General features: G+C 42.6%; 2 protein-coding genes across 6 annotated transcripts in view; both read right to left on the bottom strand.

Annotated features, from left to right (window-relative positions):
* The window catches only part of ZNF443 (zinc finger protein 443), a 52,594-nt gene extending 29,636 nt beyond the window's left edge, over positions 1–22,958 (bottom strand). The window contains exons 1-2 of one of the 2 annotated variants that reach the window (XM_054538354.2): positions 6,034–6,057; positions 5,772–5,829 (exon numbers count right to left, since the gene is read on the bottom strand). The gene's annotated coding sequence lies outside the window, so the exon portion shown is untranslated. Of the gene's footprint in view, positions 1–5,771; positions 5,830–6,033; positions 6,058–22,883 lie in introns of those variants that run through there. The other variant, XM_054538355.2, reaches the window with a different exon arrangement.
* ZNF709 (zinc finger protein 709) lies at positions 490–26,017 on the bottom strand. 4 transcript variants are annotated; one of them, XM_054539808.2, is made up of 5 exons: positions 22,884–23,176; positions 19,350–19,394; positions 6,034–6,160; positions 5,772–5,829; positions 490–4,877 (listed from the first exon to the last, which is right to left on the bottom strand). In XM_054539808.2, the coding sequence occupies exons 1-5, from the start codon at positions 23,073–23,075 to the stop codon at positions 3,308–3,310; spliced, it is 1,992 nt and encodes a 663-aa protein (XP_054395783.2). In that variant the 5' UTR covers positions 23,076–23,176; the 3' UTR covers positions 490–3,307. The 4 variants fall into 4 exon arrangements, with proteins under 4 accessions (XP_054395783.2, XP_054395781.2, XP_054395782.2 ...); XM_054539806.2 differs by having other exon boundaries at positions 490–5,045; positions 22,884–23,170; XM_054539807.2 differs by lacking the exon at positions 19,350–19,394 and having other exon boundaries at positions 490–5,045; positions 22,884–26,017.
* Positions 26,018–26,570: the final 553 nt, after the last annotated feature.

Raw genomic sequence — 26,570 nt, forward strand, 5'->3', positions numbered from 1 at the left:
TACTTAATCTTCAATGCACATAATATTGACTCAGAATATATGAGGATTAACTCAATAAACTTAAAAACTTAATCTGAAAATCACTGGATTAAGAAAATGTGGCAGATATACACCATGGAATACTATGCAGCCATAAAAAAGGATGAGGTCATGTCCTTTGTAGGGACATGGATGAAGCTGGAAACCATCATTCTCAGCAAACTATCACAAGGACAAGAAACCAAACACCACATGTTCTCACTCATAGGTGGGAATTGAACGATGAGAACACTTGGACAAGGAAGGGGAACATCACACACTGGGGCCTGTTGTGAAGTGGGCAGAGCGGGGAGGGATAGCATTAGGAGATATACCTAATGTAAAAGACGAGTTAATGGGTCCAGCACACCAACATGGCACGTGTATACATATGTAACAAACCTGCACATTGTGTACATGTACCCTAGAACTTAAAGTATAATAATAATAAAAAAACTTAATCTGAAAATCTATAATTGCAATGGAATATTTTAATATATCCTTGCAGAAAATTAAAGAGACAAGTAATAGCATACAAGTTATTTGAAAACAGTTAATAAAATATTTCTAAGAAACATCTACAGAAGTTTTGTTCAACAAAAACATACACATAGTTTTTAATCACATATAATGAAACAAAATTGAAAATGTACTGAGAGGTGACATTCAACTGTAATAGGAAACACCAACAATCTGCTTGATATTAGGAAGGTGCTTATTCTTACACTGTAGGACTAGGTAAGTGCATTCACTGTACAGTGCAGTGGAGGAACAAACACCCAGGTAGTTCTTTTTGACTGCACCACTGTAGTTGTCATAGTGGAAACAGAAACACACGGTCACTGGTACTGTTAACAAAACATGGTATTTATTACATAAATAATACCTTCGATAAATTCAACCTAGAGATGAGGTGAGTCAGAATATCAGAGAATATTCCCAACCTTAAGAGTCTAAATAGTTGCCTGGTGGACACATTAGAATTTCTAGGAAAATCCAAACTGCAGTGCATCTTTGAGTAGAACTTTTAAAGACAATTTGTGGAAAACTACATCTTTGAAAATATGGCAGCTGGGGCCATGCATAGTGGTTCACGCCTGTAATCTCAGCACTTTGGGAGGCCAAGGTGGGCGGATCATGAGGTCAAGAGTTTGAGACTAGCCTGCCCAACATGATGAAACCCTGTCTCTACTAAAAATACAAAAAAAAAATTAGCTGGGCTTGGTGGCAGGCACCTATAATCCCAGCTACTTGGGAGGCTGGGGCAGGACAACTGCTTGCACCCAGGAGACAGAGGTTGCAGTGAGCCAAGATCGTACCACTGCACTCCAGCCTGGGTGACAGAGCAAGACTACGTCTTGGAAAAAGAAAGTAAAGAAAGAAAAGAAAGGGAAAGGGAAAGAAAGAAGGAAGGAAGGAAGGAAAATATGGCAGCCAAGCAGTTAGTGGTGGTTCTAAGAATACTCTCAATTGGCAGAGCAAAGGATCAGGACAATGTGGTGGAAGCAGGTGTCCTTGAAGCCCCTATGCATCCATCTGTCTCCACATATGGTGGCTATAAAACCTGATTAATGCTTTCTTCACTTCTGCCTTCCATATCTCCTGCAAGTAGGCTATTGGTGAATTATACCATGGAGCCATAAAAGGATAGATTATAGAAAACATAGGTCACAACATAACCCATGTTAACACAATCCAGGACAGCCATTTCCAGCTATAGGTTATATGGTTCTATCTCAGATCTCTCTTATTAATGCAAAGTCTATTATCCAAATCACAGCCAGAAGGAATTACAAATAGCAAACAGAAGATGAAAATAATAATTCCAATGAGAGAGTATATTGTATGATAAACTTTGCAGACTCAAAAATTTATTATGATTCTTTTTTAGCATAAAAAATAGAAAAAAGGGTATTCTGTCTTCCTCTAAAAAAGCTTCTTTTGGTCAGAAAGAAAGATGAAATACATATAATGATATCTAGTACCTGCCACATAAGGCCAGTAGGAAATCCTAAAAATTACCAAATTATCATTTTTTGATGGCCTGTTACAGCACAACTAAAGAATATATAAAAATCAAAACTACTAGCTTATTATAAATACACTTCAATTCACTCATGAATCTAACAGACTTCAATATGGAAAGACAAAATTTCAGAAACTGATTTAATGAAAAAATACTATCAATTCAACTTGTGTACAAGTATAAGAGCTTACAGAATTATCTCATCTCAATGTTCTTTTGCGAAAGTAATAGAAATCCAAAATTCAGAGATCCACTTTAAGAATCAGTAACTGATAATATGTTTTATAACATTTCTGTCATGTTGTGAATTTTCTAGAACAATATACATGAATTAATTTGCATCAGGCTTTCCCAAATTATCTACATTTATACAGTAACTCCTTAGTGGGAGTTTCAACATGAGATTGAAGTTTCACACATAAGGGAGTATCACATGAGCATTTGTTAAAATGGAAAACATTGCTATTTCTCACTTTTATAGGATTTCTATCCAGTCTGCATTCTCACATGTAAGTATGTGGGCCAACTGAAGGCTTTCTCACAATGTCTATGTTCAAGAAGTCGCTTTCCAGTGTGAGTTCATTCATGGTTTCCAAGTAAACTAAGACAAATAAAGGTTTTTCCACATTTTTTACATTTATAGGGTTTTCCATATTCTTTACATTTTTAAGGTTATAAATTCTTTACACTTACAGGGCATATGAAAATTCTTTACACTTCATATGCTTTCTCATGGTCCTTAAAAGGTCACATGACTATTGAAGGTTTTCCCACACTGCCTACATTCGCAGGGTTTCCTGTCCAGTATGAATGCTTCCTCATATTCACACGTAAATAACTGAAGGTATTCGCATGTCTTATAATCATAGGGTTTCTCTGAAATATGAATAATTTCATGTCTTCAAAAGGAAATGGGGGCCGGGTGTGGTGGCTCACACCTGTAATCCAACACTTTGGGAGGCCCAATGCAGGTGGATCGTCTGAGGTCAGGAGTTCGAGACCAGCCTGGCCAACATGGCGAAACCCCATGTCTACTAAAAATACAAAAATTAAGTGGGCATGGTGGTTCACACCTGTTGTCCCAGCTACTCAGGAGGCTGAGGCAGGAGAATCACTTGAACCCAGGAGACAGAAGTTGCAGTGAGCTGAGATCGCGCTACTGCACTCCAGCCAGGGCGACAGAGTGAGAATTCAACTCAAAAAAAAAAAAAAAAGGGAAATAGGACAACTGAAAACTTTGCCATATTGCTTATATACATAGGGTTACTCTCCACTATGAACTCTTTCATGTATTCGAAAGGAACGGGAACACTTGAAGGCTTTACCACATTGTTGACATGCATAGGGTTTCTCTCCAGTGTGAGTTCGTTCATGGATTCGAAAGGAACGTGAGCAACTGAAGGCTTTATCACATTGTTTACATTCATAGGGTTTCACTCCAGTGTGAGTCCTTTCATGCATTCGAACAGAACTAGAACAACTGAAGGCCTTACCACATTGTTTACACTCATAAGGTTTCTCTCCAGTGTGAGTCCTTTCATGTATTCGAATGGAACTGGAACAACTAAACGCCTTACCACACTGTTTACATTCATAGGGTTTCTCCCCAGTGTGAGTCCTTTCATGCATTCGAAAGGAACTGGAACAACTGAAGGCTTTACCACATTGTTTACATTCATAGGGTTTCTCTCCAGTGTGAGTCCTTTCATGCATCCGAAAGGAACTAGAAAAACTAAAGGCTTTACCACACTGTTTACATTCATAGGGTTTCTCTCCAGTGTGAATTCTTTCATGCATTCGAAAGGAACTGGAACAACTGAAGGCTTTACCACACTGTTTACATTCATAGGGTTTCTCTCCAGTGTGAGTCCTTTCATGTATTCGAACAGAACTGGAACAACTGAAGGCTTTACCACATTGTTTACATTCATGGGGTTTCTCTCCAGTGTGAGTTCTTTCATGCATTCGAAAGGAACTGGAACAACTGAAGGCTTTACCACACTGTTTACATTCATAGGGTTTCTCTCCAGTGTGAGTTCGTTCATGGATTTGAAAAGAACTAGGACAATCAAAGGCTTTCCCACATTCCTTGCATTTATAAGGTCCATTTCCAGTGTGCATTATCATATGTCTTCGATAGCTTGGAAGAGAAATGAATGCTTTCCCACATTCCTTACAATCATAGGGTTTCTCTCCTGTATGAATTCTTTCATGTTTTCTAAAGGAACTAGGAAAACTGAAGGCTTTGCCACATTTTTTACATTTATAGGGTTTTTCTCCAGTGTGAATCCTTTCATGACTTCGAAAGGATGTGGGACAACTAAGAGCTTTACCACATTGCTTACACTGATAGGGTTTTTCCCCAGTGTGAGTCCTTTCATGTATTTGAAAGGTTTGGTAATATCTGAAAGCTTTTCCACATTGTTTACATTCATAGGGTTTCTCTCCAGAGTGAGTTCTTTCATGATTTCGAAAAGAACTGGGATGACTGAACGTTTTCCCGCATTCTTTACATTTATAGGGTTTCTCCCCTGTGTGCATTCTCATGTGTCCTCGAAAGGTTGTGTGATAAATGAAGGCCTTCCCACATTCCTTACATTCATAAGGTTTCTCTCCAGTATGAGTTCTTTCATGTATTTGAAAGGAACTGGGCCAACTGAAAGCCTTACCACACTGTTTACATTTATAGGGTTTCTCTCCAGTGTGAGTTCTTTCATGTATTCGAAATGAACTTCGAAAGCTGAATCTTTTCCCACATTCCTTACATTCATATGATTTCTCTCCGTATTTGTGATACTCATATGATCTATGTTCAGCATGAGATCTCATGTGCCTATTAAGAGATGAATGACACATATAGTCCTTTCCACACACACTACATTCATATGGTTTTACTCTAGTAAAAGTTTTCTTGTTTGGTTTAGGATTTGGAGTCTGACTGATGGTTTCTCCAGACTGACTACCTCGTTTCCTTTCACAGAGCCTCTCTACCATATGACTTCTGTGAGAAAAAAAAAAAAAAAGCACACAATTAGTGGCTTTTTAAAATTAATAATTTTATAATTATTGATTATTTCACAATCATTAGTAGGTAATAGAATTACACTTTTGCCATTTTCAGGGGAAGTGTATGTCATGAATGCTCAGGAAGAGTACTTGACCAGAGCTATTATCAAAACAATAAAATTCATAATATAGAGTTTCTTTCCTTTTTTTTTTTTGAGACAGAGTCTTGCTCTGTTGCCCAGGCTGCAGTGCAGTGGCACAATCTTGGCTCACTGCAACCTCCGTCTCCTGGGTTCAAGCAGTTCTCCTGCCTCAGCCTCATGAGTAGCTGGGATTACAGGTACCCACCACCACACCTGGCTAATTTTTGCATTTTTAGTAGAGGCAGGGTTTTGCCATGTTGGCCAGGCTGGCCTCGACCTCCACACCTCACGTGATCTGCCCACCTCGGCCTCCCAAAGTGCTAGGATTACAGGCGTGAGCCACCATGCCTGGCCAAAATTCATAATATAGAGTTTCTTAATTTTGTTTCTAGGTGAAATATTTTTCAAATACTGAACATCTGTACCATTTTTAAGAAAACTTTCTTGGCAAAATTTTTCAAAAAATAAATAAATATGAAATGGGGCATATTTGTTTCAATTATGCCCCATTTTTTAAACTTAATGGCATGCTAAGATTCTCTCATAAGACAGTATTTTCTTTTGTAAGTACAACTCACCTTAGCTTTCTCCCCTGATTTTTGTGATCTTCAATGTTCTTCTCCTCCCAGTTTTCCCCTAAAATGCAGGCCCAGAAAAATCATTAAACCTATTCGAAATTACAGAAAAATTATTAGATTCTAAATCTAGGATGAGCTGTTATCCTGTCTGATTTATTTACTAAAGTATTCCCTTTCAACATTCTAAACCTTGGAACCTTGTTGATGAGCAAGAAACACTTGTTTTCTAATTGACTAAGTGAGGGAATAATTTCATTCTTACCTATAGAGGCCAAGTTAACAAAGGTTTCTTGCATCACATCTCTGTAGAGTTTCTTCTGAGAGGGACCCAGCAAAGCCCACTCCTCCTGGGTGAAGTTCACAGCCACATCCTCAAAGACCACTGAGTCCTGAAACATCCCACATGTATAGAGGAGGATGGGTGAGACTGACAGCACTGGGGATATATACTCAGTTCATTAAAAGTTCATATATAATTCCTTTTTCTCCATTTATCCTGTAACTTTGTCATCAGAACTCAAATCTTTGTCCACACTTACTTCTTCATAAATTTAACACCGCCATGAATACTTGGAAATAATTTCTACATTTTTACTATGATCACTTCAAGTCTTATGCTCTCCAATGACAGGATATACAGCATCTTGGAGAAATGCTATACAAATGAAGCAAATATTTCCAGTTTAAGACCAACAATTCCTTGTAAGAAAAATACTTTTTATCTCCTGCCTTATCATGTACTATATCACTCAGCATCCCATGAAACACATGGTCAAATCTGTACAAGATTTTTTTTTTTTTTTTTTTGAGACGGAGTCTTGCTCTGTCGCCCAGGCTAGAGTGCAGTGGCGCAATCCCGGCTCACTGCAAGCTCCACCTCCCAGGTTCATGCCATTCTCCTGCCTCAGCCTCCTGAGTAGCTGGGACGACAGGCGCCCGCCACTATGCCTGGCTAATTTTTTGTATATTTAGTAGAGATGGGGTTTCACTGTCTTAGCCAGGATGGTCTCGATCTCCTGACCTCGTGATCCGCCCACCTCGGCCTCCCAAAGTGCTTGGGATTACAGAAGTGAGCCACTGCGCCCGGCCACGAGATTTTAATGAAAAAGTATATACTGAAGAACTGTACATTTTTTCTTCTGTTCCCACGATTACACTGAAAAGCCAGAGGGCCTGTGCAACTTGCAACAACATCCTGCTGGCCATGTTGTACCAAAGTACTGCAGACCATTAGAATTAGTCAGATCCAACTGGTTGAGTGAAAATATTCTTTTAGTGAAATATTAATTTTAACTTGTTTGTGTAATATTTATCACAGACCCAGTGTTTCTTTTTTCTCCCTGTCCCATTTGATGGAGGCAGGAGGTTACTGGGATGTTAGAGCACAGGCAGGAGGAAGAAGGCATGGCAACTTAGATCACAAAAATTAAATCTTCAGCAGGAGCGGTGGCTCACGCCTGTAATCCCAGCACTTTGGGAGGCTGAGGAGGGCAGATCACGAGGTCAGGAGATCGAGACCATCCTGGCTAACACAGTGAAACCCTGTCTCTACTAAAAATACAAAAAAATTAGCCAGGCGTGGTGTCGGGCGCCTGTAGACCCAGCTACTCGGGAGGCTGAGGCAGGAGAATGGCGTGAACCTGGGCGGCGGAGCTTGCAGTGAGCCAAGATTGCACCACTGCACTCCAGCCTGGGCGACAGAGTGAGACTCCGTCTCAAAAAAAAAAAAATAATTAAGTCTTCAAAAAATCCCTACACTCATGAGCCTCAGGGCTGCGACCATTGTTAGCATACACAGGATGGAGATAATAAGATGCCAGAACAGCTCTTTCCCTCAGAAGTCTAACAGTGTACCCTGAGACTTACCGACTTTGAGTAACAGGTTAACAGTTGCAATTTGCAAGGGAGTTCACCCAAGTCCACAACGGTTTCATACTAAATTTGCCCATGATTACAAAATTCAAAGGGTTGAGCAGTGCTGTCCTCCAAAAGGATATGAAATTCCCTTTCTCCAATTTCAGAAAGAAGTGATTCCCAAACAGCTACTCTAGGTGCTGGCCATCCTCCCAACTTCTCTCATTTTAGGCTCCCGTGAGGTATGTGGTGGCATGAGATCCCGACACCAAAGCATAGGAATCCCTCAGTGGCATAATTCCCCTAAATCTTGGCCTTTGAAAAAGATCATTAACCTACTGATGTCCATATGCAAAGGACAGAAAAAATGCTCCCAAACAGCAATTCTGATACTAGAATTTACCTGTTTGGTAAAGTAACAGAATATCCACACCTTTCTTGTTGGTGGGTCAAAGGGGTAAAATGAGCTGATCAGGTAAGCTCTAATTGTTCCTTGTACAGTGGTTCTATGGCACTTGTTCAAAGAAATTCCTACTACCTAGTGTGTGGAAGACTGTTAACATTAGTAAAATGTTAACCTAAGACTACTTATCTTTAAATGCCTGAGGGTATATATTCAATTCATATTCACATATTATTCTGTGGTCACATATTATTATTCAAGTTCACTTATTATTCTGTGGTCTCCAAACATTTGTTGTCCTTCACTGATATCTGGGAAATGAGAATTTGGGAGGGACCCCACCAACCTAAGTGATAAAGAGTGGCTTAGTGTGTGGCTGGGTGCGGTGGCTCACACTGTAATCCCAGCACTTTGGGACGCTGAGGCGGGCGGATCACAAGATCAGGAGATCGAGACCATCCTGGCTAACACAGTGAAACCCCGTCTCTACTAAAAATACAAAAAATTAGCTGGGTGTGGTGGTGGGCGCCTGTAGTCCCAGCTACTTGGGAGGCTGAGGCAGGAGAATGGCGTGAGGTGGAGCTTGCAGTGAGCCGAGATCATGCCACTGCACTCCAGCCAGGGCGACAGAGCGAGACTCCATCTCAAAAAAAAAAAGAGGGGCTTAGCGTGCCTAAATGGTTTATGGAATCAATAGAGTATATATTGAACTACTTTTTTCCTTCTCAGAGTCTGGACTTTTTCACATGCCAGGCAGAGGATGCCTACTTGATCAGCCCCCAAAAGCACTGTGAGCACTGGGTCTCTAATGACCTTCCCTAGCAGACAATATATCATATCACAACTTGTTGCTTGGGGAATTGGTCCCATTCCATGTGGTTATATGAGGAAAGAACATTTAAAGGCTTGCTTGCATCTGCTTTCCTCCACACCAACTATGACTAAATAAGGCTAATGAAGGATATTTAATAATCCTAATTTTAAAAATGTTATTGGGTAATGTCAAAGCAGAATTAAATTAAGGTGAAAGTTGGTACATGTTCTTTGAACAAACTCAGTGTCAACAAGATGCCATCGCTCCCAAATGATATCTTTATAAAATTCTACAAATCCCTAAAATAGACTTATTAGGAGTCAAGAAAAACTACTTTTCCAAACCTAAGAGGAACAATAAATGTCAAACAATGGGTAAAGTCTTTTGAAGAGCAACATAAATACTTGCCTAGTATGTATCAAGGATTTTCAAACTATTAACACTCCAAACAGCATGACACACACAGAGATAAATAGAACAAGGGAGGGGAAAAGTGTCTTCAATGGACTGGCATTTATAAGGAAAATTGATTAATGATAGAGCAAGCATTGTAGGGTAGTGGAAGAGATCACTAACACTTTAATACATGTAGAAGGGACAAACTGTTATCTAATTGGAAAAAGCATTGCATCAGCTCTTTTCCATAGACAATAATCAATTTAATGTAGATTTAAATGTGAATAATATAATTAAAACTGTTTCAAAAGTCACAGGCAAATTTTTTTAAATGCAAGAGTAGGGAGAATTTTCTCATGTAAGAGTAAGCCATAAAGGATGAGACTGAAAAGTTCAAATATACTAAAATCAAGGAAGTTAAAAGACAAACCACAAAGCAGGAAAAAAACATCTGACATACATGCAATATAAATGAACTAGTATGCAGAGTAAAAATAAATGAACAGTCAGGCATGATGGCTCACACTTGTAGTCCTAGCTACTCAGGAAGCTGAGGCAGGAGGATCATATGAACCCAGGAGTTAGAGGCTGCAGTGAGCTATCACACCAGCCTGGGTAACAGGGCAAGACTCTGTCAATAAATAAGTAATAAAATAGCCAAATAAATAAAAAGTGAACACATGATTTAAAAATGGGAACATAGGCCGGGCGCGGTGGCTCACACCTGTAATCCCAACACTCTGGGAGGCCAAGGCAGGTGGATCACCTGAGGTCAGGAGTTCAAGACCAGCCTGGCCAACATGGTGAAACCCCATCTCTGCTAAAAATACAAAAACTAGCTGGGCGTGGTGGTGGGCACCTGTAATCCCAGCTACTTGGGAGGCTGAGGCAGGAGAATTGCTTGAACCTGTGAGGTGGAGGTTGCAGTGAGCCCAGATCGTGCCACTGCACTCCAGCCTCAGTGACAGAGCAAGACTCCATCTCAAAAAAAAAAAAAAAAAAAAAGGAAAAAAACATATTTAAGAGAGGATGACACACCATATATGAAAAAAGGTCTGGCTGGGCACGGTGGCTCACGCCTGTAATCCCAGAACTTTGGAAGGTCGAGGCAGGCAGATCACTTGAGGTTAGAAGTTCAAGACCAGCCTGGCCAACATGGCGAAACCCTTTCTCTACAAAAAATACAAAAATTAGCCAGGTGTGGTGGCATGGGCCTGTAATCCTGGCTACTCAGGTGGCCGAGACACGAGAATCACTTGAGCACGGGAGGTGGAGGTTGCAGCGAGCCAAGATCGCACCACTGCACTCCAGCCTGGGTGACAGAGTGAGACTCTGTCTCAAAAAAAAAAAAGGAAAAGGCATATCTCTCTCCTTCCTTGATACAGCCAAATGAAATACCAAATAGATCCAATTTCTTACATATTAGAAGGACGAAAATCAGTCAATCAGATACTCCCAAGTATTGATGACCACTGCCAATAAACAAATAGTTATGCATGAAGGGAAGAAAGATCAACTGATACACTCCATTGCTATTTCCTGTAAACTTGATCTTGACCATAATCTATAGCACAGTGATTTTCCTCCAACATTCAGAGAAGTTATTGTGTATTTGTACTTAGACACAGATACCAAAACAATAGGATCAGCATTTTTCACAAGAGCAAAAAATGAACTTGAAAAAGCCCAAACACCACCATCAATGGATTGGATGATAAAATTGGATTCCCCTAGCCTGTCACTATCATGTGAAACACAGAGGCAAAACCACTCAAAACCCTTTTCATTGTTAATTCCACTAATACACATGTATATAAAGTTCAAGTAAGGCTCAACTAAAAGAACATCACATAGTGAAAGATAATAGAAGATAAAGGTATAAAGAATAATCAAATAATCAAGACTGTGGCCATCTATGAAGCAGGATGGAGATAAGCCAGAGGAGAACATCAAGTGACTAATTAATGACTGACCAAGGCTCACCTATAAATTTATATTTTTAAATCACTTATTGAGGCAATGATTGACATGAAAAAGCTGTACATATTTAATGTATACAACTCAATGAGTTTGGGGATAAGTATACACCTATGAAGCCATCAGTATCATCAGGACATAGACATATTCATCACAAAAGTTTCTTTCTCCCTTCATTATTATTACTATTTGTGTGTCTCTCTATGTGTTAAGAATACAACATAATATCTAGTTTAGAAATTTTAAGACTAGGCACGGTGGCTCACACCTGAACCCCAGCACTTTGGAAGGCTAAGGTGGGAGGATCACTTGATGCCAGGAATTCATGACCAGCCTAGGCAACATAGTGAGATCACATCTCTAGAAAAAAAAGTAAAAATCTTAGCTGGGTGTGGTGGCATTTGCCTGTAGTCCCAGCTACTCAAGAGGCTGGGACAGGAGGATTGCTTGAGCCCAGGAGTTTGAGGCTGCAGTGAGCCATGATTGTGCCATTGCACTCCAGCCTGGATAATGGGGCAAGATCCCATCTTAAAAATGAATAAAAATTTTAAAAAATTTTTAAAAGGAATGTTTAACTATAAAATCATTGTGTTGTTAGCTATAGGTACTATGCCATATAGTAGATCTTCAAAGCTCATTTATCTGCATAACTGAAGCTTTGTATTCTTCAACTTCATCTCTCCATTTCCCCCTTCCCCGGCAAATTACCATTCTACTCTATGCTTCTATGAGTTTGATTATTTTAGATTACATATATAAGTGAGATCACAGAGAATGTGCCTTTCTGTTTGGCTTATTTCACTGAGCATAATGTCCCCTATGTCCATCCATGGTGTTGTCAATGGCAGGATTTCCTTTTTTTAAAGGCTATATCATATTTTATTTTATGTATACATCACACATTCATCTGTTGACACACATTTAGGTTGTTTACATATCTTGGCTGTTGTGAACAATGCTGCAGTGAACATGGGAGTGCACATATCTCTTCAAGATGTTGACTTCAATTCCTTTAGGTAAATATGGAGAAGCAGAGTGCTGGATCATATGGCAATTCCTTTTCTAATTTTCTGATAAACCTCCATGCTATTATCCATAATGGCTGTATCAATTTAAATTTAAACTTCTACCAACAGTATACCAAGGTTCCCTTTTCTCCAAATCCTCACCAACACCTGTAAGACTATAAATACATGTCTTAGCAGAAACCTTGGATGTCAAGAGAGTGGGACAATACATTCAAAGTGTTAAGCTAATTAGCAACACAAAAACATATGAAAGTATAAAACTCACGGGTAAAGGCAAAAGTATAGTCAAATCCAGAATATTCTAATACATAATGGTGGTACAAACATCACTTTCAACTCTAGTATAAAAGCTAAAAGATGAAAGTATTTAAAGTGACTATAGCTGCCGGGCGCGGTGGCTCACGCCTGTAATCCCAGCACTTTGGGAGGCTGAGGGGGGGGATCACGAGGTCAGGAGATCGAGACCATCTCGGCTGACACGGTGAAACCTCGTCTCTACTAAAAATACAAAAAATTAGCCGGGCCTGGTGGCGGGTGCCTGTAGTCCCAGCAACTTGGGAGGCTGAGGCAAGAGAATCGCTTCAACCCAGAGGGCGGAAGTTGCAGTGAGCCGAAATTGCGCCACCGCGCTCCAGCCTGGGTGACGGAGCGAGACTCCGTCTCAAAAAAAATAAATAAACAAAATAAAGTGACTATAGCTACCATAACTTGTAAAATGGACACTGAATATTAAAAACATGTAAATCCTGGCAGGCACAATGGCTCACACCTGTAATCCCAGTACTTTGGGAGGCCAAGGCAGGCAGATCACCTGAGGTCAGGAGTTTGACACCAGCCTGGCCAAAGTAGTAAAACCCTGTCTCTACTAAAAATACAAAAATTAGCTGGGCATGGTGGTGGGCACCTGTAGTCCCAGCTACTCGGGAGGCTGAGGCAGGAGAATCGCTTGAACCCAGGATGCGGAGGTTGCAGTGAGCTGAGATCGCACCACTGTACTCCAGCCTGGGCAACAGAGTGAGATTCCGTCTAAAAAAAAAAAAAACCTAAGCATCTACATTAGGAAAGCAAGAAAATATGAGCAAATTAAACCCAAAGTAAGCGCACAACAGAAGAAATAGTAAAAAGAGAAATTAAACAAAACCAAAGGTGTTTCTTTGAAAAGATCAATATATTTGATAAATGTATGGTTAAGCTAACTGAAAAACAGAGAGAGAACAGAAATTACTAATATCACAAATGTAAGTGGGAAAAATAAAAATGAAAAAGCTATGGGCAAAATCCAACATGCATTTATGAGAAGAAACTGGAGATAGAGAGACTTTCCTCTTTTTGAGAAGCAGTATTTATAGGAAACCTGCAGCTAATATCATATTTAATAGTGAGAAACTAGATGGTTTCCTGGTAAGATGAGGAAATGGGCAAAGATGTCCCCTCCTACCACTCCTACTCAACAGATTATACTCAAACTGTAACTAATGAGAGGAGAGGGGAGCGGAGGGGGGAGGGGAGGGGAGGAGAGAAGATACACAGATTGAGAAGGAAGAAATATCACTGTCTTTGTCGCATATGACATGATTGTCTAAGTAGAAAATCTCAAAGAATCCACAACAAACTCCTTAAACTAGGGGGAAAGGAAGCATAGCAAGATTGAAGGATATAATCTTAATATACAAAAGTCAATTGCTTTCTTACAGACTCACATTAGTATAGTATAGACTCACTGAGTCATCTGATTTTCAACAAATGACCAACGGCAATTCAATGAAAAAAGACAGCCTTTTTCAACAAACAGTGTTGGAAAAACTGAACATCCACATGCAAAACACAATGAAAAAAACACGAATCTAGAAACTGGCTTTTGTTACACCTTAAACAAAAACTGGCTCAAAATGGATCATAGATCTAAATGTAAAATCTAGGCCAGGAGCAGTGGCTCATGCCTGTAATCCCAGCACTCTGGGAGGCCATGGCAGGAGGATAGCTTGAAGTCAGGAGTTTGAGACCAGTCTGGGCAACTAAGTGGGACCCCATCTCTACAAAAAATACAAAAATTAGCCAGGTGTGGTGGTGCACGCTTGTAGTCCCACCTACTCAGGAGGCTGAAGTGGGAGGAGTGCTTGAGCCCAGGAGGTTGAGGCTGCAGTGAGCCAAGATTGCACTACTGCACTCCGGCCTGGGCAAGAGGGAGAACTTGTCTCAAAAAAAAAAAAAAAAAAAAAGTAAAGTTATAGGATACCTAAAAGTTAATGAAGAAGAAAATCTAGGTGACCCTAGGTGATAAATTTTTAGATATAAGCAAAATCCATACAAAATAAAACAGTAAAAGTTTGACTTCATTAAAATGAAAAAGCTCCTCCTCTATGAAAGCTCTATGTTAAGAGAATGAAAAAGACTCTAGAGCCTTTTGCGGTAGGGGTACACATTTAAGGTGGGCCAATTTGCAATTAACAGCATAAAATGGGCTTAAGTAAAATTATAAACAAGGAATATTTGCCTCCAGAACATCAAAAGAACCTAGAAGATGCTGTGGGTAGTCAGAGGGACAATAGCTATTTCATAGTAGTGTCAGGGATGGAGCAGCCCTCCTTTTACCAAAAGGTTTTTGAGAACTTAACCAAAACATAAAGGTCTCTTATTTTATATATGGGGCAATGGACTTTTTGTAAGCTCTATTTTTTTTTTTCAGTATTTATGTGTCCTGAATGAATGTCAAAACAATGTCCTCAGACAAGGCTGTCATTAATGTAATGTCATACCTGTGCTCCTATAGAAAGGTGGATGCAGTTCAGATTTTGCCTGCAAAGACTGTGCAATGGCAAGGCTGTTGAGGTTCCCTTGGAAAACTAGGTAAAGGTGTATAATCAGCCTTCAGAGGTAAAACTGCAAACTACAGCTAAGTGGCTGTTGAAATAAGCACTAAACAGAACAGACATATACAAATCTGTGAGACGGTGAGAAACAGAACAGACATATACAAATTCGTGAGATGGTGAAATCTGTGAGATCAGCTGGATGGTGTCAGTAATTTCCATGTTGGGTATTGGTATAGGGGCTTAATGGGTGGGACCACAGCATTAAGGTTGCGGTAATCCATTGTGGGTTGCCATTCACTCTTTCCAAGTTTAAGAAAGGCCAAATTGTACTGTTAAAACGAGAAGCACGGGGAATAATCACTTCCTCACTAAATAGGTTTTATATAATACTTTTCAATCCTTCAAGGCCCTGTTCAATTTATATTGAGCCATCGTAACTAATTTAACTGGGGAGTAAGTTCCACAGGGTCTCATTCTGTCAAGCCAATTTGTAAGTGCCAAAGATTTAATTTAAATTTCACTTATGACTCACTGGCTTAGAGTTTACCTGTTCACTCTGGGGTATTTTAGGACACTGGGTGCCATGAACATGGGGAATTTAGGCACAGTTATGATGGCTAAGATGAGACATACTTATTTGTCCTCTATTTTATATTCAGTAACTCCCTTAAGATTATCAGGGGATACCTTGCTTAAATTTTAGTGGGTCTCCCAGGTATAACCATAATTTGAGCCCTTGTATTGGCTAATCCTATAGTGTGTCAATTAATACATTACATAAGATGTTAAAATTAATACAGAGCCTATGATATAGAGGCTCTTTTATCTTTTTTGTTGTCTAAATTCCTTTAGTCTATTTGGAATTTCCAATTGGGTCAAATTGTGGACCTCTTTTTCAGCATTTTTTTTTGTTCCTTTCCTTCCTAACATGTTTGTTTTGTTTTTGTTTTTGTCCCTGGATATGTTTTGACAGCAAAATCCTCTCTACAGGGGAGGGGTGTTCTTTTCCCTCCAGAGAGCCACAAATCACTATCATCAGGCTTGGGGGCCTGTCCCTCATGGTTGCTTTATAGAATTTAAGGACCTGGGCCTTAAGCTGGCTTTGAGTGAACCCTTTGCAATGCTGCAGAGGAACCATGAGTGTGCCCTATGATCCTGAGGGTCGGCATCCTTGCTGCAACAGAGCAACAGCAGCAGCACTTAAGGGTCCTTGTGAGCCCTGTGCTATTAGGAGTGTGGACTCGGCCCACCGTCTAACAGCTGCCTTTCCCCCTCTCTTTCGTCTCTTTTTCAAAAATGACTGCTCTGGCAGGTAGTCTTTCCCATGAGCACCTTGTATGTCAGGTCAGCAGCAGTCACAGCTTTACTCTAAAACACACAGATAAGTCCAGGCCAAGAAACACTACCCAGGACCACTTTAAGGAGTATCCAATCTCATATTCCTTTTCCTAAAAGCCAAGGAATTATCAAAACTGCCAACTCCAGTTGGCTAAACATAGAACCCAGACTTGGCAGGGCACAACATGCAGCACAGAGTAGCAAAACTCAAAGTAGTAGCTTCCCAGAAAGCAGCAGCTGAAAGTGCATGCTGGCCATCAGGCAACAGAGCAGGTAGCAATTCAGTGCAAGAGAAGACAGACCCATGGGGTGACGGTCAATGTCTGAACACCATGCTCATGGTAACAATTCCTATGTCGTTCCAATGTTGACACTAATAACAGCGTGGAGAACAGACACCAAAGGGTATGAAAAGACTCACTACTGTGATCATTGAGGTCTTGGGGAAAGCAGAGCAGGCTGCTCAAGCAGGTGTGACATAGCTTCAGAGAGCAAAGAAAGCCTCCTGGCCCGGGTTTTTATTGTAGTTTGGGGGTGGGGCTACAAGAGAGCTCCTGCTCAAGGGCAGGAGCTTCTGTGGTTTGAATTTCCTGCTCTCAGACTTTTTCAGCTTGCCCAGGTGTGCAGCACGAGGAGAAGAGAGAAGGGTGACGCTTATGATGTCCACAGCCAAAATCAAAACATGCAGAGTCCAACTACTCATTACAGAACCAACATGAGTATGAAAAACATGCATTTGCAATTGCTTATTTTTATAAAAAGAAACACTGACAGTATGCTTAAGAAATTATTAAAAGGCCAGGCACAGTGGTTTATACCTATAACACCAGTGCTTTGACAGGCTGAGGCAGGAGGATTGCCTGAGCCCAGGAGTTCAAGACTAGCCTGGGCAACATAGTAAGACTCCATCACTACAAAAAATTTAAAAATTAGCTGGGAGTGGCAACACACACTTGTAGTCCCAGCTACTGAAGAGGCTGAGGTGGAAAGATCACTTGAGCCCAGGAGGTTGAGGCTGCAATGAGCTATCATCATGTCATTGTACTCCAGCCTGGGCAACAGAACAAGACCCCATCTTAAAAAAAATAAAAAATTATCAAAAGTGGGTATTTGGGGGGTGGCTAGAGCAAGTGCCCTGGCTGGAGTGGACCAGGATATGCTGGCAGTGAGTCTTTTCAAATTAGACTCAACTATTGTGGATTTTTTTCTAACTTCCACATGCATGATTTCTTTAAAATAAACAGCTAAATTTAAATAAGCCATATTTTACTACTTAATAATCTTCATTTTTAATCAACTTACTTTTGCTTTTTAAATTTTGATTTAAAATTTCTTACATATGAAACAATTCTAAGACTTAATCCAGGCCGGGCGCGATGGCTCATGCCTGTAATCCTAGCACTTTGGGAGGCTAAGGCAGGTGGATCGCGAGATCAGGAAATCAAGACCATCCTGGCCAACATGGTGAAACCTCGTCTCTACTAAAATACAAAAAAATTAGCTGGCCGTGATGGTGCACGCCTGTAGTCCCAGCTACTCGGGAGACTGAGGCAGGGGAATTGCTTGAACCTGGGAGTAGGAAATTGCAGTGAGCTGAGATCGCGCCACTGCACCCCAGCCTGGCAACAGAGTGAGACTCCGTCTCAAAAAAAAAGACTGAATCCAGCTGGGCATGGTGGCTTATATCAGGGAATTTTGGGAAGCCAAGTTGAGAGGATTGCTTGAAGCCAGGAGTTCAAGACTAATCCGGTCAAGAGAGTGAGACCCTGTCTCTACAAAAAAGAATATATATATAAAATTAGCTGGGTATGGTGGCTCATGTCTGTAATTCTAGTTACTTGGGAGGCAGAGGTGAAAGGAGTTCAGGGCTGTAGTGAGTTATGATTGTGCCACTGTACTCTAACTAGGACAACAGAGCGAGACCCTGTCTTTAAAAAAAAAACAAAAAAAACCTTAATATTTTAAACACTGACAATTACAAAAGTGAAAAATTTTCAAATCTCTTTCTAACTATAATGACAAGGTGCATTATTATGTGTCCTACCATCTCACACTGGGAGGTGTTATTGGGAAGGAGTAGCATATTATAATGCATTAGCATTTTATCTTAAGTATGTTAGGATTTTCAAATATATATAAGCTTTGAGTAGTTATTCTACCAAATAAAGAAGTTCAGGCCAGGTGCAGTGGCTCACACCTGTAATCCCAGCACTTTGGGAGGCCAAGGCGGGTGGATCATGAGGTCAGGAGATCAAGACCATCCTGGCTAACACGGTGAAACCCCATCTCTACTAAAAATACAAAAAATTAGCCAGGCGTGGTGGCGAGCGCCTGTAGTCCCAGCTACTCGGGAGGCTGAGACAGGAGAATGGCATGAACCTGGGAGGCGGAGCTTGCAGTGAGCCGAGATCACGCCACTGCACTCCAGCCTGGGCGACAGAGTGAGACTCCATCTCAAAGCGAGACTCCGTCTCAAAAAAAAAAAAAAAAAGTTCAATTGCATTTTCCTTTCAGTTCAAGTGGAAATTCATTTGCAATAGGAATCATATGGACTTTGAGGTTTTTTTGTTTTTGGTTTTTTTGTTTTTTGAGACAGGGTTTTAATATGTCACCCAGGCTGAATGAAGCACACTGACTCAATTTTGGCTCACTGCCACCTCTGCCTCCCAGGCTCAAGGGATACTCCCATCTCAGCCTCCTGAGTAGCTGGGACTACACCCAGCTAAAATTACCACACCTGGCTAATTTTTTTTTTTTTTTTTTTTTTTTGTAGAGACAGGGTTTCGCCATGTTGCCCACGCTGGTCTCAAACTCCTGGGCTCAAGCAATCCACCTGCCTCAGCCTCCCAAAGTGCTGGAATTACAGGCATGAGCCATGATGCCTGGCCTCTTTTAAATTTCAAAGTACTCTATGACATGCACATACAAAAACTGATCTAAAAATGAAAAATGTACCTGAGAATGTAAATACATCCATCTCTTATCTTGAGGTTCTCTTGCCTAAAAGAAACAAATATTCTGTTTGGTTCCAGAGTTTTCTTTCTTTTTTTTTGTTTTGAGATGGAGTCTTGCTCTGTTGCCCAGGCTCACTCGGTTCACTGCAACCTCGGGTTCACTGCAACCTCCCCCGCAACCCGGGGTTCAAGCAATTCTCCTGCCTCAGCCTCCTGAGTAGCTGGGATTACAGGCACCCACCAAAAATTACATGTCTGGTTAATTTTTATATTTTTAGTAGAGACAGGGTTTCACCAAGTTGGCCAGGCTGGTCTCGAACTTCTGACCTCAAGTGATCCCTCTGCCTCGGCCTCCCAAAGCACTGAAATTACAGGCGTGAGCCACCACACCCAGCCCGGCCCGGTTTCAGAATTTTCTTGCCTTAGTTGCATCGTACCTTTCAATTGACTTACATTTTCAAACCCAAGAAACAAAATTTAACACATTCACATATGGAATAACACTAAAAAGTGTTAACAGAAACTAGAATTCGGCTGCTGTAATAGTCAGCAAATAAAGGAATCCAAAGGGAAAAAAAAAACACCAGCCTGGACACAGTGAGGATCTACAAAAAATTTACAAATTAGCCATGTGTGACAGTGCACACCTGTAGTCCTAGGTACTTGTGAAGCTGAGGTGGGAGGATCATTTGAGCCAAGAAAGGTGCTGGAGGTTACAGTTAGCTATGATCACACCACTGCACTCTAGTCTGGGTGACAGAGCGAGACACTGACTTAAAAAAAAAATAGGGAAGGAAGGAAGGGGAAAGAAAGAAATAAGGAAGGGAAGGGAAGGGAAGGGACGGGGAGGGCAGGGGAGGGGAGAGGAGGGGAGGGGAGGGGAGAGGAGGGGAGGGGAGGGGAGGGAAGGGAAGGGAAAGGAAAGGAAAGCCACATCTGTAATCCCAGCACTTTGAGAGGCCAAGGTGGGAGGACTGTTTGAGGCCAGCAGTTTGAGATCAGCCTGGCCAACAAAGTGAGAACCCACCTCTAAAATACACACACACACACACACACACACACACACACACGCTCCCTCTCCCTCTCTCTCTCCCTCTCTCTCTCTCTCTCAAGTCAGCTCAGACTAGCAGCCTGCTTCCCCACAATTCAGAAGGAAAACCCACACTCAGAAAGCTAAACACATACACAAGCTTGGGGCCCACATTCTTGCTGTTGGGCAACAACCCTTAGAGTGAGACAGACCCTGGTGACAGACAGCAGCAGGGGCACCTGAGGAGCCAAAGGAATGAACTCTGCGAGCTCCACACATTCCCTCACCCCTGGTGACAGGGAAATCGTCCCTTCAATTGTCATAAGTGAGGAAAATCTCAACTGGACTGAGATTAAGGTTCCGACCCAAATCAACTCCCCAGTTCATTCATCCTGTGTCCAGGAGACAGATCTCCTGGCCTTTACAGACTTTCTCACTATAGAAAAATTACACTGAGTGCACCTACACAACAGATGCAAAACTCAAACCTAATGTCTAAAAATAGGCCCAAGGAAACCACAATTATGCCCTCAGGAAGGGCATCACTGGATTCAGCCAATCCCCCAATGCTCATTCAGATCCCCAGCTTTCCAGTGCTCAGCAGCTTCTCTCAGTACAAAGGGCTCCTTCCACAGTAGGTATGAGCAGATAGGACACCTGCAGGGGAGGCTCCCTAGGAAGAAACAACTGGGCCTTCGATTACATCCCTTGGCAGACCCAAGGGTTGGCCTTAGAGCTTGGAGTCACTGACCTGAGTCTTCTTTGCTCTCCAGTCAAGTGACCTGGACCACTACTGATATTTACATGAGACAAACCCAGTGTTTGAAGAAATCAAAGGGGAGGCTGAGGCAGGTGGATGACTTGAGCCCAGAATGGAATTCCATTTGAAATCACCCAAAAAGAAAGAACAGACCTGAGGAACTTGCTACACATTCTCAGAAGACAAAAAGAGAAACAAAAATTTTTAATAAATGCAATATCATACTGGGATATTTCATTATTATTATTTTCTGTTTTTGAGACAAGGTGTGAGAACTTGCTGAGCCTGGAGTGCAGTGGCATGATCAAGGCTCAAGGCAGCCTCAACTTCCCGGGCTCAAGCAATCCTCCCGCCTCAGCCTCCCAAGTAGCTGGGACTACAAGTGCAGGCACTTACGCCCAGCTAATTTTTTTTTTTTTTTTTTTTCTAGTAGAGACGAGGTCTCTCTATGTCACCTAGGCTGGTCTTGAACTCCTGAGCTCAAGCGATCCTCCTGACTCAGCCTCCCAAAGTGCTGAGATTACAGGCGTGAGCCACCGCTCCTAGCTTGATATTTTATTATTTTCTGAAACCCATCTCTTTCTTGCCTCTTTGGAAATATTTTACATCCACTCTAAAGGTTTATTTTTTTTTATTTTTTTATTTTTTTGAGACAGAGTCTCTGTCGCCGAGGCTGTAGTGCAGTGGCGCAATCTCATCTTAACTGCAACCTCTGCCTCCCGGGTTCAAGCGATTCTCCTGCCTCAGCCTCCTGAGTAGCCGTGATTACAGACGTGCACCACCACACCCGGCTAATTTTTTGTATTTTTAGTAGAGACGAGGTTTCGCCATGTTGGCTAGGCTGTAGGTCTCCTAATTACGTATATTTTACATTTTTTGAGAATCAATTAAGTGAGTAAATCTTTTCAAGGTGATAAGCCCAGGGAGGGGAAGTGCTGCGCTGGAAAGGACAGATCTCCCAGAAAAGTTTCCAAAAAGGAGATTCAACCCAAAGGAGTTCCCATAGGATGTCAGGTCCCAGGAGAGATACTGGCAAGAGAGGCACAAGCATTTTACACGAGGTAGCTTCAAGTCCTTCTCCTCTGTTTTCCTCTCAGGTAAATACCCAAAAGTATACGTTAAATCGTTTAAAAAGAACCATCCATTCTTCTGTACAAAAAGGATAATTAAAATACTGCGTCTGGTTGAAATAACGACGTTGTGAACTGAAGAGAAGACACTGGCATTTGAAAGGGATCTAGAAATTTAGGGATTTAATCCCAGCTCTGGGAAGAGCCAGGCTGGAGGACACGGTCGTGGGTTTGAGATCTAGCTTCCCATACACTTGGAAACCTTGAGAAACGAGTCCTCCCTTGGGAAGAAAAGAGGGACTGAGGACCCCACACAACACTGCTCCTCTCACGCACGAACCCCACGCCCGAGACGGGATTCCCCCCATGACCCTCCCGTGCCCCCGCACAATCTGGGGAGACGCGAGGCTGCGGGCTCGGAGCTGCCCAGAGAGGGCTCCGGGACTGGGGCCGCAGTCGCCGCGCAGGGACTGGACAAGACGCCCGGGGTCCCGGCTACCGGCCCAGCCCCATCCTGCGGCCAAAGAGACCGAGGGCCGAGCTGCGCCAGGAGGACTCGGGTTCACAGACCCGGGAGACAACGGCGGGGAGGCCTGGGTCCCACCACATCCAGATCCGGCCGGTTCCAACCCGCCCCTCTCCCCCATCTCAAGATCCCCAGCCCCGCACACTCACCATTTCCCAGACTCTGGGATGTCCTGGTGTCCTGTCTACCTCTCCCGCGGCCAGTACAGGTGCTACCTCCACCTGAGGCCCTTGTGGGGTGAGGAGACCCCAAAGCGGAGCGCAGCGGCTGGCAGCGCCGCCCTCGCCGTTTGCGCAGCGTCCCCTCCGCCCGCCTTCCCGGCGGCGCCCCTGATTGGACATTGCACTCTTGGACCCGCCTTCGTTGCCTGAGTGACAGCTAGTGGAGAAGTCGCGTCTCTAAGCAACCTGCGTTCGTCCGGGGTCAGGAATCTGTTCCCCTGCCACGGATATTTGCATCTAAGCAGAATTTGTTAACGTACCCGGGGTCGGGCACTGGTGTCTTCCTGCAGCTCCTTCTGAGCGCGGAGACACAAGCGTGCACAGCGCAGGAAATTCCAGGGTCAGTTTCCAGATAAAGGCTCTTTGTCCACAGCGAAAAAGGGCGCCCGGGCCATGCCAGACTGGAACGGAGCCTTATGCTCCCAGACTTAGCATAAGGCTGCGAGGCCATTCATGGATTTCTGACTCTTGTTTACAATACAGACACTTAGAGTGACAGAGTGACCTCATCATACCTAACAAAGAGTGACTACGTTTTAATCTTTGACAACTGACAGGGTTTAGGCCGTCACCCATCCCTTCCCTCCCCCCACACTTTGCTCTAGTGGGAAGTTTGGACCCCACATCCCTAGTCTGAGAGAAGGAGTTCCTTTTTTTTTTTTTTTGGTAGAGATGGCGGCGGTGGGGTGGTCTCACTATGTTGCACAGGCTAGTCTCGAACTCCTGGGCTCAGGTGATCCTCCTTGGCTTCCCAAAGTGTTGGGATTACAGGCATGAACCACCGTGTCCAGTGAGGAATTCTTTTCAGTTCAACCCAAAGCCATGAGATGTGTTCAGTAAAACTGAACACTGGAAGGATATTTATTTCGGACCAGTTTTTGACTATGTCCCTAGAGAACTTGTGTGGGTCCTTTATGTTTGTTTGGTTTGTGGTTTTTGTTTTTGAGACAGGGCCCTTCTTTGTCCCTCAGGCTGGAATGCAGTGGTGCAATCAGAGCTCACTGCAACCTCCACCTTCTGGGCTCAAGCAATCCTCCCACCTCAGCCACCTGAGTAGCTGGAACCTCAGGCGCGTGCCACCATGCTTGACTAATTTCTTTCTTTCTATTTTTATTTTGTAGAAACAGGATCTCACTATGTTACCCAGGCTGATCTTGAACTCCTGGGCTCAAGTGATCTGCTGGCCTCAGCCTCCCAAAGTGTTAGGATTACAGGCGTGAGCCACTGCACCCAGCCCCTAGAGAACCTTGAAATGTAAATGGCTATGATATCAATAAGGCAATTAATTCCTATTTTCACTGAGATTATTTAAAAAACTGCAAAAGATTACGTAAATTTGGCATGTACCAGGAAACTCAATATACTTAAGATATTGGATCAAAACTACTAATGGGCTGGGCATGATGGCTCACACCTGTAGTTCCAGCACTTTAGGAAACTGAGGTGGGAGGGCTGCTTGAGCCCAGGAGTTTGAGATCAGCCTGGGCAACATAGTGGGAACCCCCCTCCCCCATCTCTAAGAAAATTTTTTAAAAATTAGCAGGGCATGGTGGTGCACACCTGTAGTCCCAGCTACTGGGGAGGCTGAGGCCCGAGGATTGTTCGAACCCAGGAGGTCAAGGCTACAGTCAACTGTGATCCTGCATTCCAGCCTGGGTGACAGAGTGAGACCCTGTCAGAAGGAAGGAAGGAAAGAAGGAAGGAAGGGAGGGAAGGAGGGAAGGAAGGAAGGAAAGAAGGAAGGAAAAAAAAAGGAAACCCCTGTAGCCTTTGGCTGTCACTGTCCTATCTTCCCATCTTCCTCCTCCAAGCCTCTGTCCTAAGCAACCATTAATTTACTTTTGGTTGCTATATAGCTTTCCCATTCTAGACTTGGAATGGAATCATATACTATGTGTTCTTTGTGAGATTAACTTCATTCACTTAGCATAACTGTTTCAAGGGACATTTACATTGAAGTTTGTATCAATACTTCATTTGTTGTTTACAGTAAAACAATATTTCATTGTATCGATATAGCCCATTTTGTTTATCCATTCATCCATTAATAGGCATTTGGTTTGTTTCCACCTTTTAGCTGTTATTAATAACATTGCTATAAACATCCATGTACAAGTTTTTCTGTAGACATAGGATTTCATTTCTCTTGGGAATACACTTAGGAGTGGAATCGATGGGTTACGTGGTAATTCTATCTTTAATCTTTGAAGAGCTGCCAGACTCTTCTCCTCTCCTTTGGGAAATTCTATTACACACATATCGGTCAACTAAATAGTGTCCTGCATATTTCTCAGGCTCTGTTCATTTTTCTGTTTTTGTTTTTGTTTTTTTAAGATGTAATCTTGTTATGTTACCCAGGCTGGACTGCTTCATCCTCCCAAGTAAGTGGGACTACAGATGTGCACTAGCATGCCCAGCTTAAAGAAATAATTTCTATTTTAGTATGACACCTGCAGATCCCCCTCCCTCTCCCAAAAAATCTTTTTTTTTTTTTTGAGACGGAGTTTTGCTCTTGTTGCCTAGGCTGGAGTGCAATGGCACGGTCTCGGCTCACTGCAACCTCCACCTCCCAGGTACAAGTGATTCTCCTGCCTCAGCTTCCCGAGTAGCTGGGATTACAGGCATCTGCCACCATGCCCAGCTAATTTTTTTGTATTCTTAATAGAGACGGGGTTTCACCATGTTGGCCAGGCTGGACTTGAACTCCTGACCTCAGGTAATCTGCCCGCCTCGGCCTCCCAAAGTGCTGGGATTACAGGCATGGGCCACCACGCCTGGCCCAAAAAATCTTATTCTCCAATTATCTCCTGAAAAACAGTAGGCCTACAGTCTACACTATATCTTGATTAAATTCCTAGATCTCTTCCCAATTGATTACTTCTTTTTCGAAACAGACTCTCACCCTGTCACCCAGGCTGGACTGCAGTGGCAAAATCTCAGCTCACTGAAAACTCCGCCTCCTGGGTTCAAGCGATTCTCCTGCCTCAGCCTCCCGAGTAGCTGGGACTACAGGTGCCCATCACCACTCCAGCTAATTTTTGTATTTTTAGTAGAGACCGGGTATCACCATGTTGGCCAGGCTGGTCTCGAACTCCTGACCATAGGTTCACACCATTCTCCTGCCTCAGCCTCCCAAGTAGCTGGGACTACAGGCGCCTGTCACCACGCCCGGCTAATTTTTTTTGTATTTTTAGTAGAGCTGGGGTTTCACCGTGTTAGCCAGGATGGTCTTAATCTCCTGACCTTGTGATCTGCCGGCCTCGGCCTCCCAAAGTGCTGGGATTACAGGCGTGAGCCACTGCACCCGGCCCACTCCTCCACTCTTAACCACTATTATCCTTTACAATCTTATACCTTTGCCTTTTTCAGAATGTAATATAAATGGAACACCAAGTAGTCTTATTAGTCCTGTTTTCAAATTTGACAACTTATTTGTAAACATTGATACAGTACCTGCAGTGTTCTGAGTTTTCTTTTTTGAGACAGAATTTCACTCTTGTTGCCCCAGCTGGAGTGCAGTGGCACCATCTCAGCTCACCACAACCTCCGCCTCCTGGGTTCAAGCAATTCTCCGGCTTCAGCCTCCCGAGTAGCTGGGATTACAGGCATGCACCA

The sequence above is a fragment of the Pongo abelii genome, chromosome 20 (genome assembly GCF_028885655.2).
Source record: "Pongo abelii isolate AG06213 chromosome 20, NHGRI_mPonAbe1-v2.0_pri, whole genome shotgun sequence".
Lineage (NCBI taxonomy): Eukaryota > Metazoa > Chordata > Mammalia > Primates > Hominidae > Pongo > Pongo abelii.

Bases quoted from the DNA above. Each gene is read 5' to 3' on its own strand.
- ZNF709 (XM_054539806.2), bottom strand. From the start codon at position 23,075: ATGTCCAATCAGGGGCGCCGCCGGGAAGGCGGGCGGAGGGGACGCTGC. The intron at 19,395-22,883 runs GTGAGTGTGCGG...TGTTTCTTTTAG, and splicing joins ATCCCAGAGTCTGGGAAATG to GCAAGAGAACCTCAAGATAA. The intron at 5,830-6,033 runs GTAAGAATGAAA...CCTGCATTTTAG, and splicing joins TGTTAACTTGGCCTCTATAG to GGGAAAACTGGGAGGAGAAG.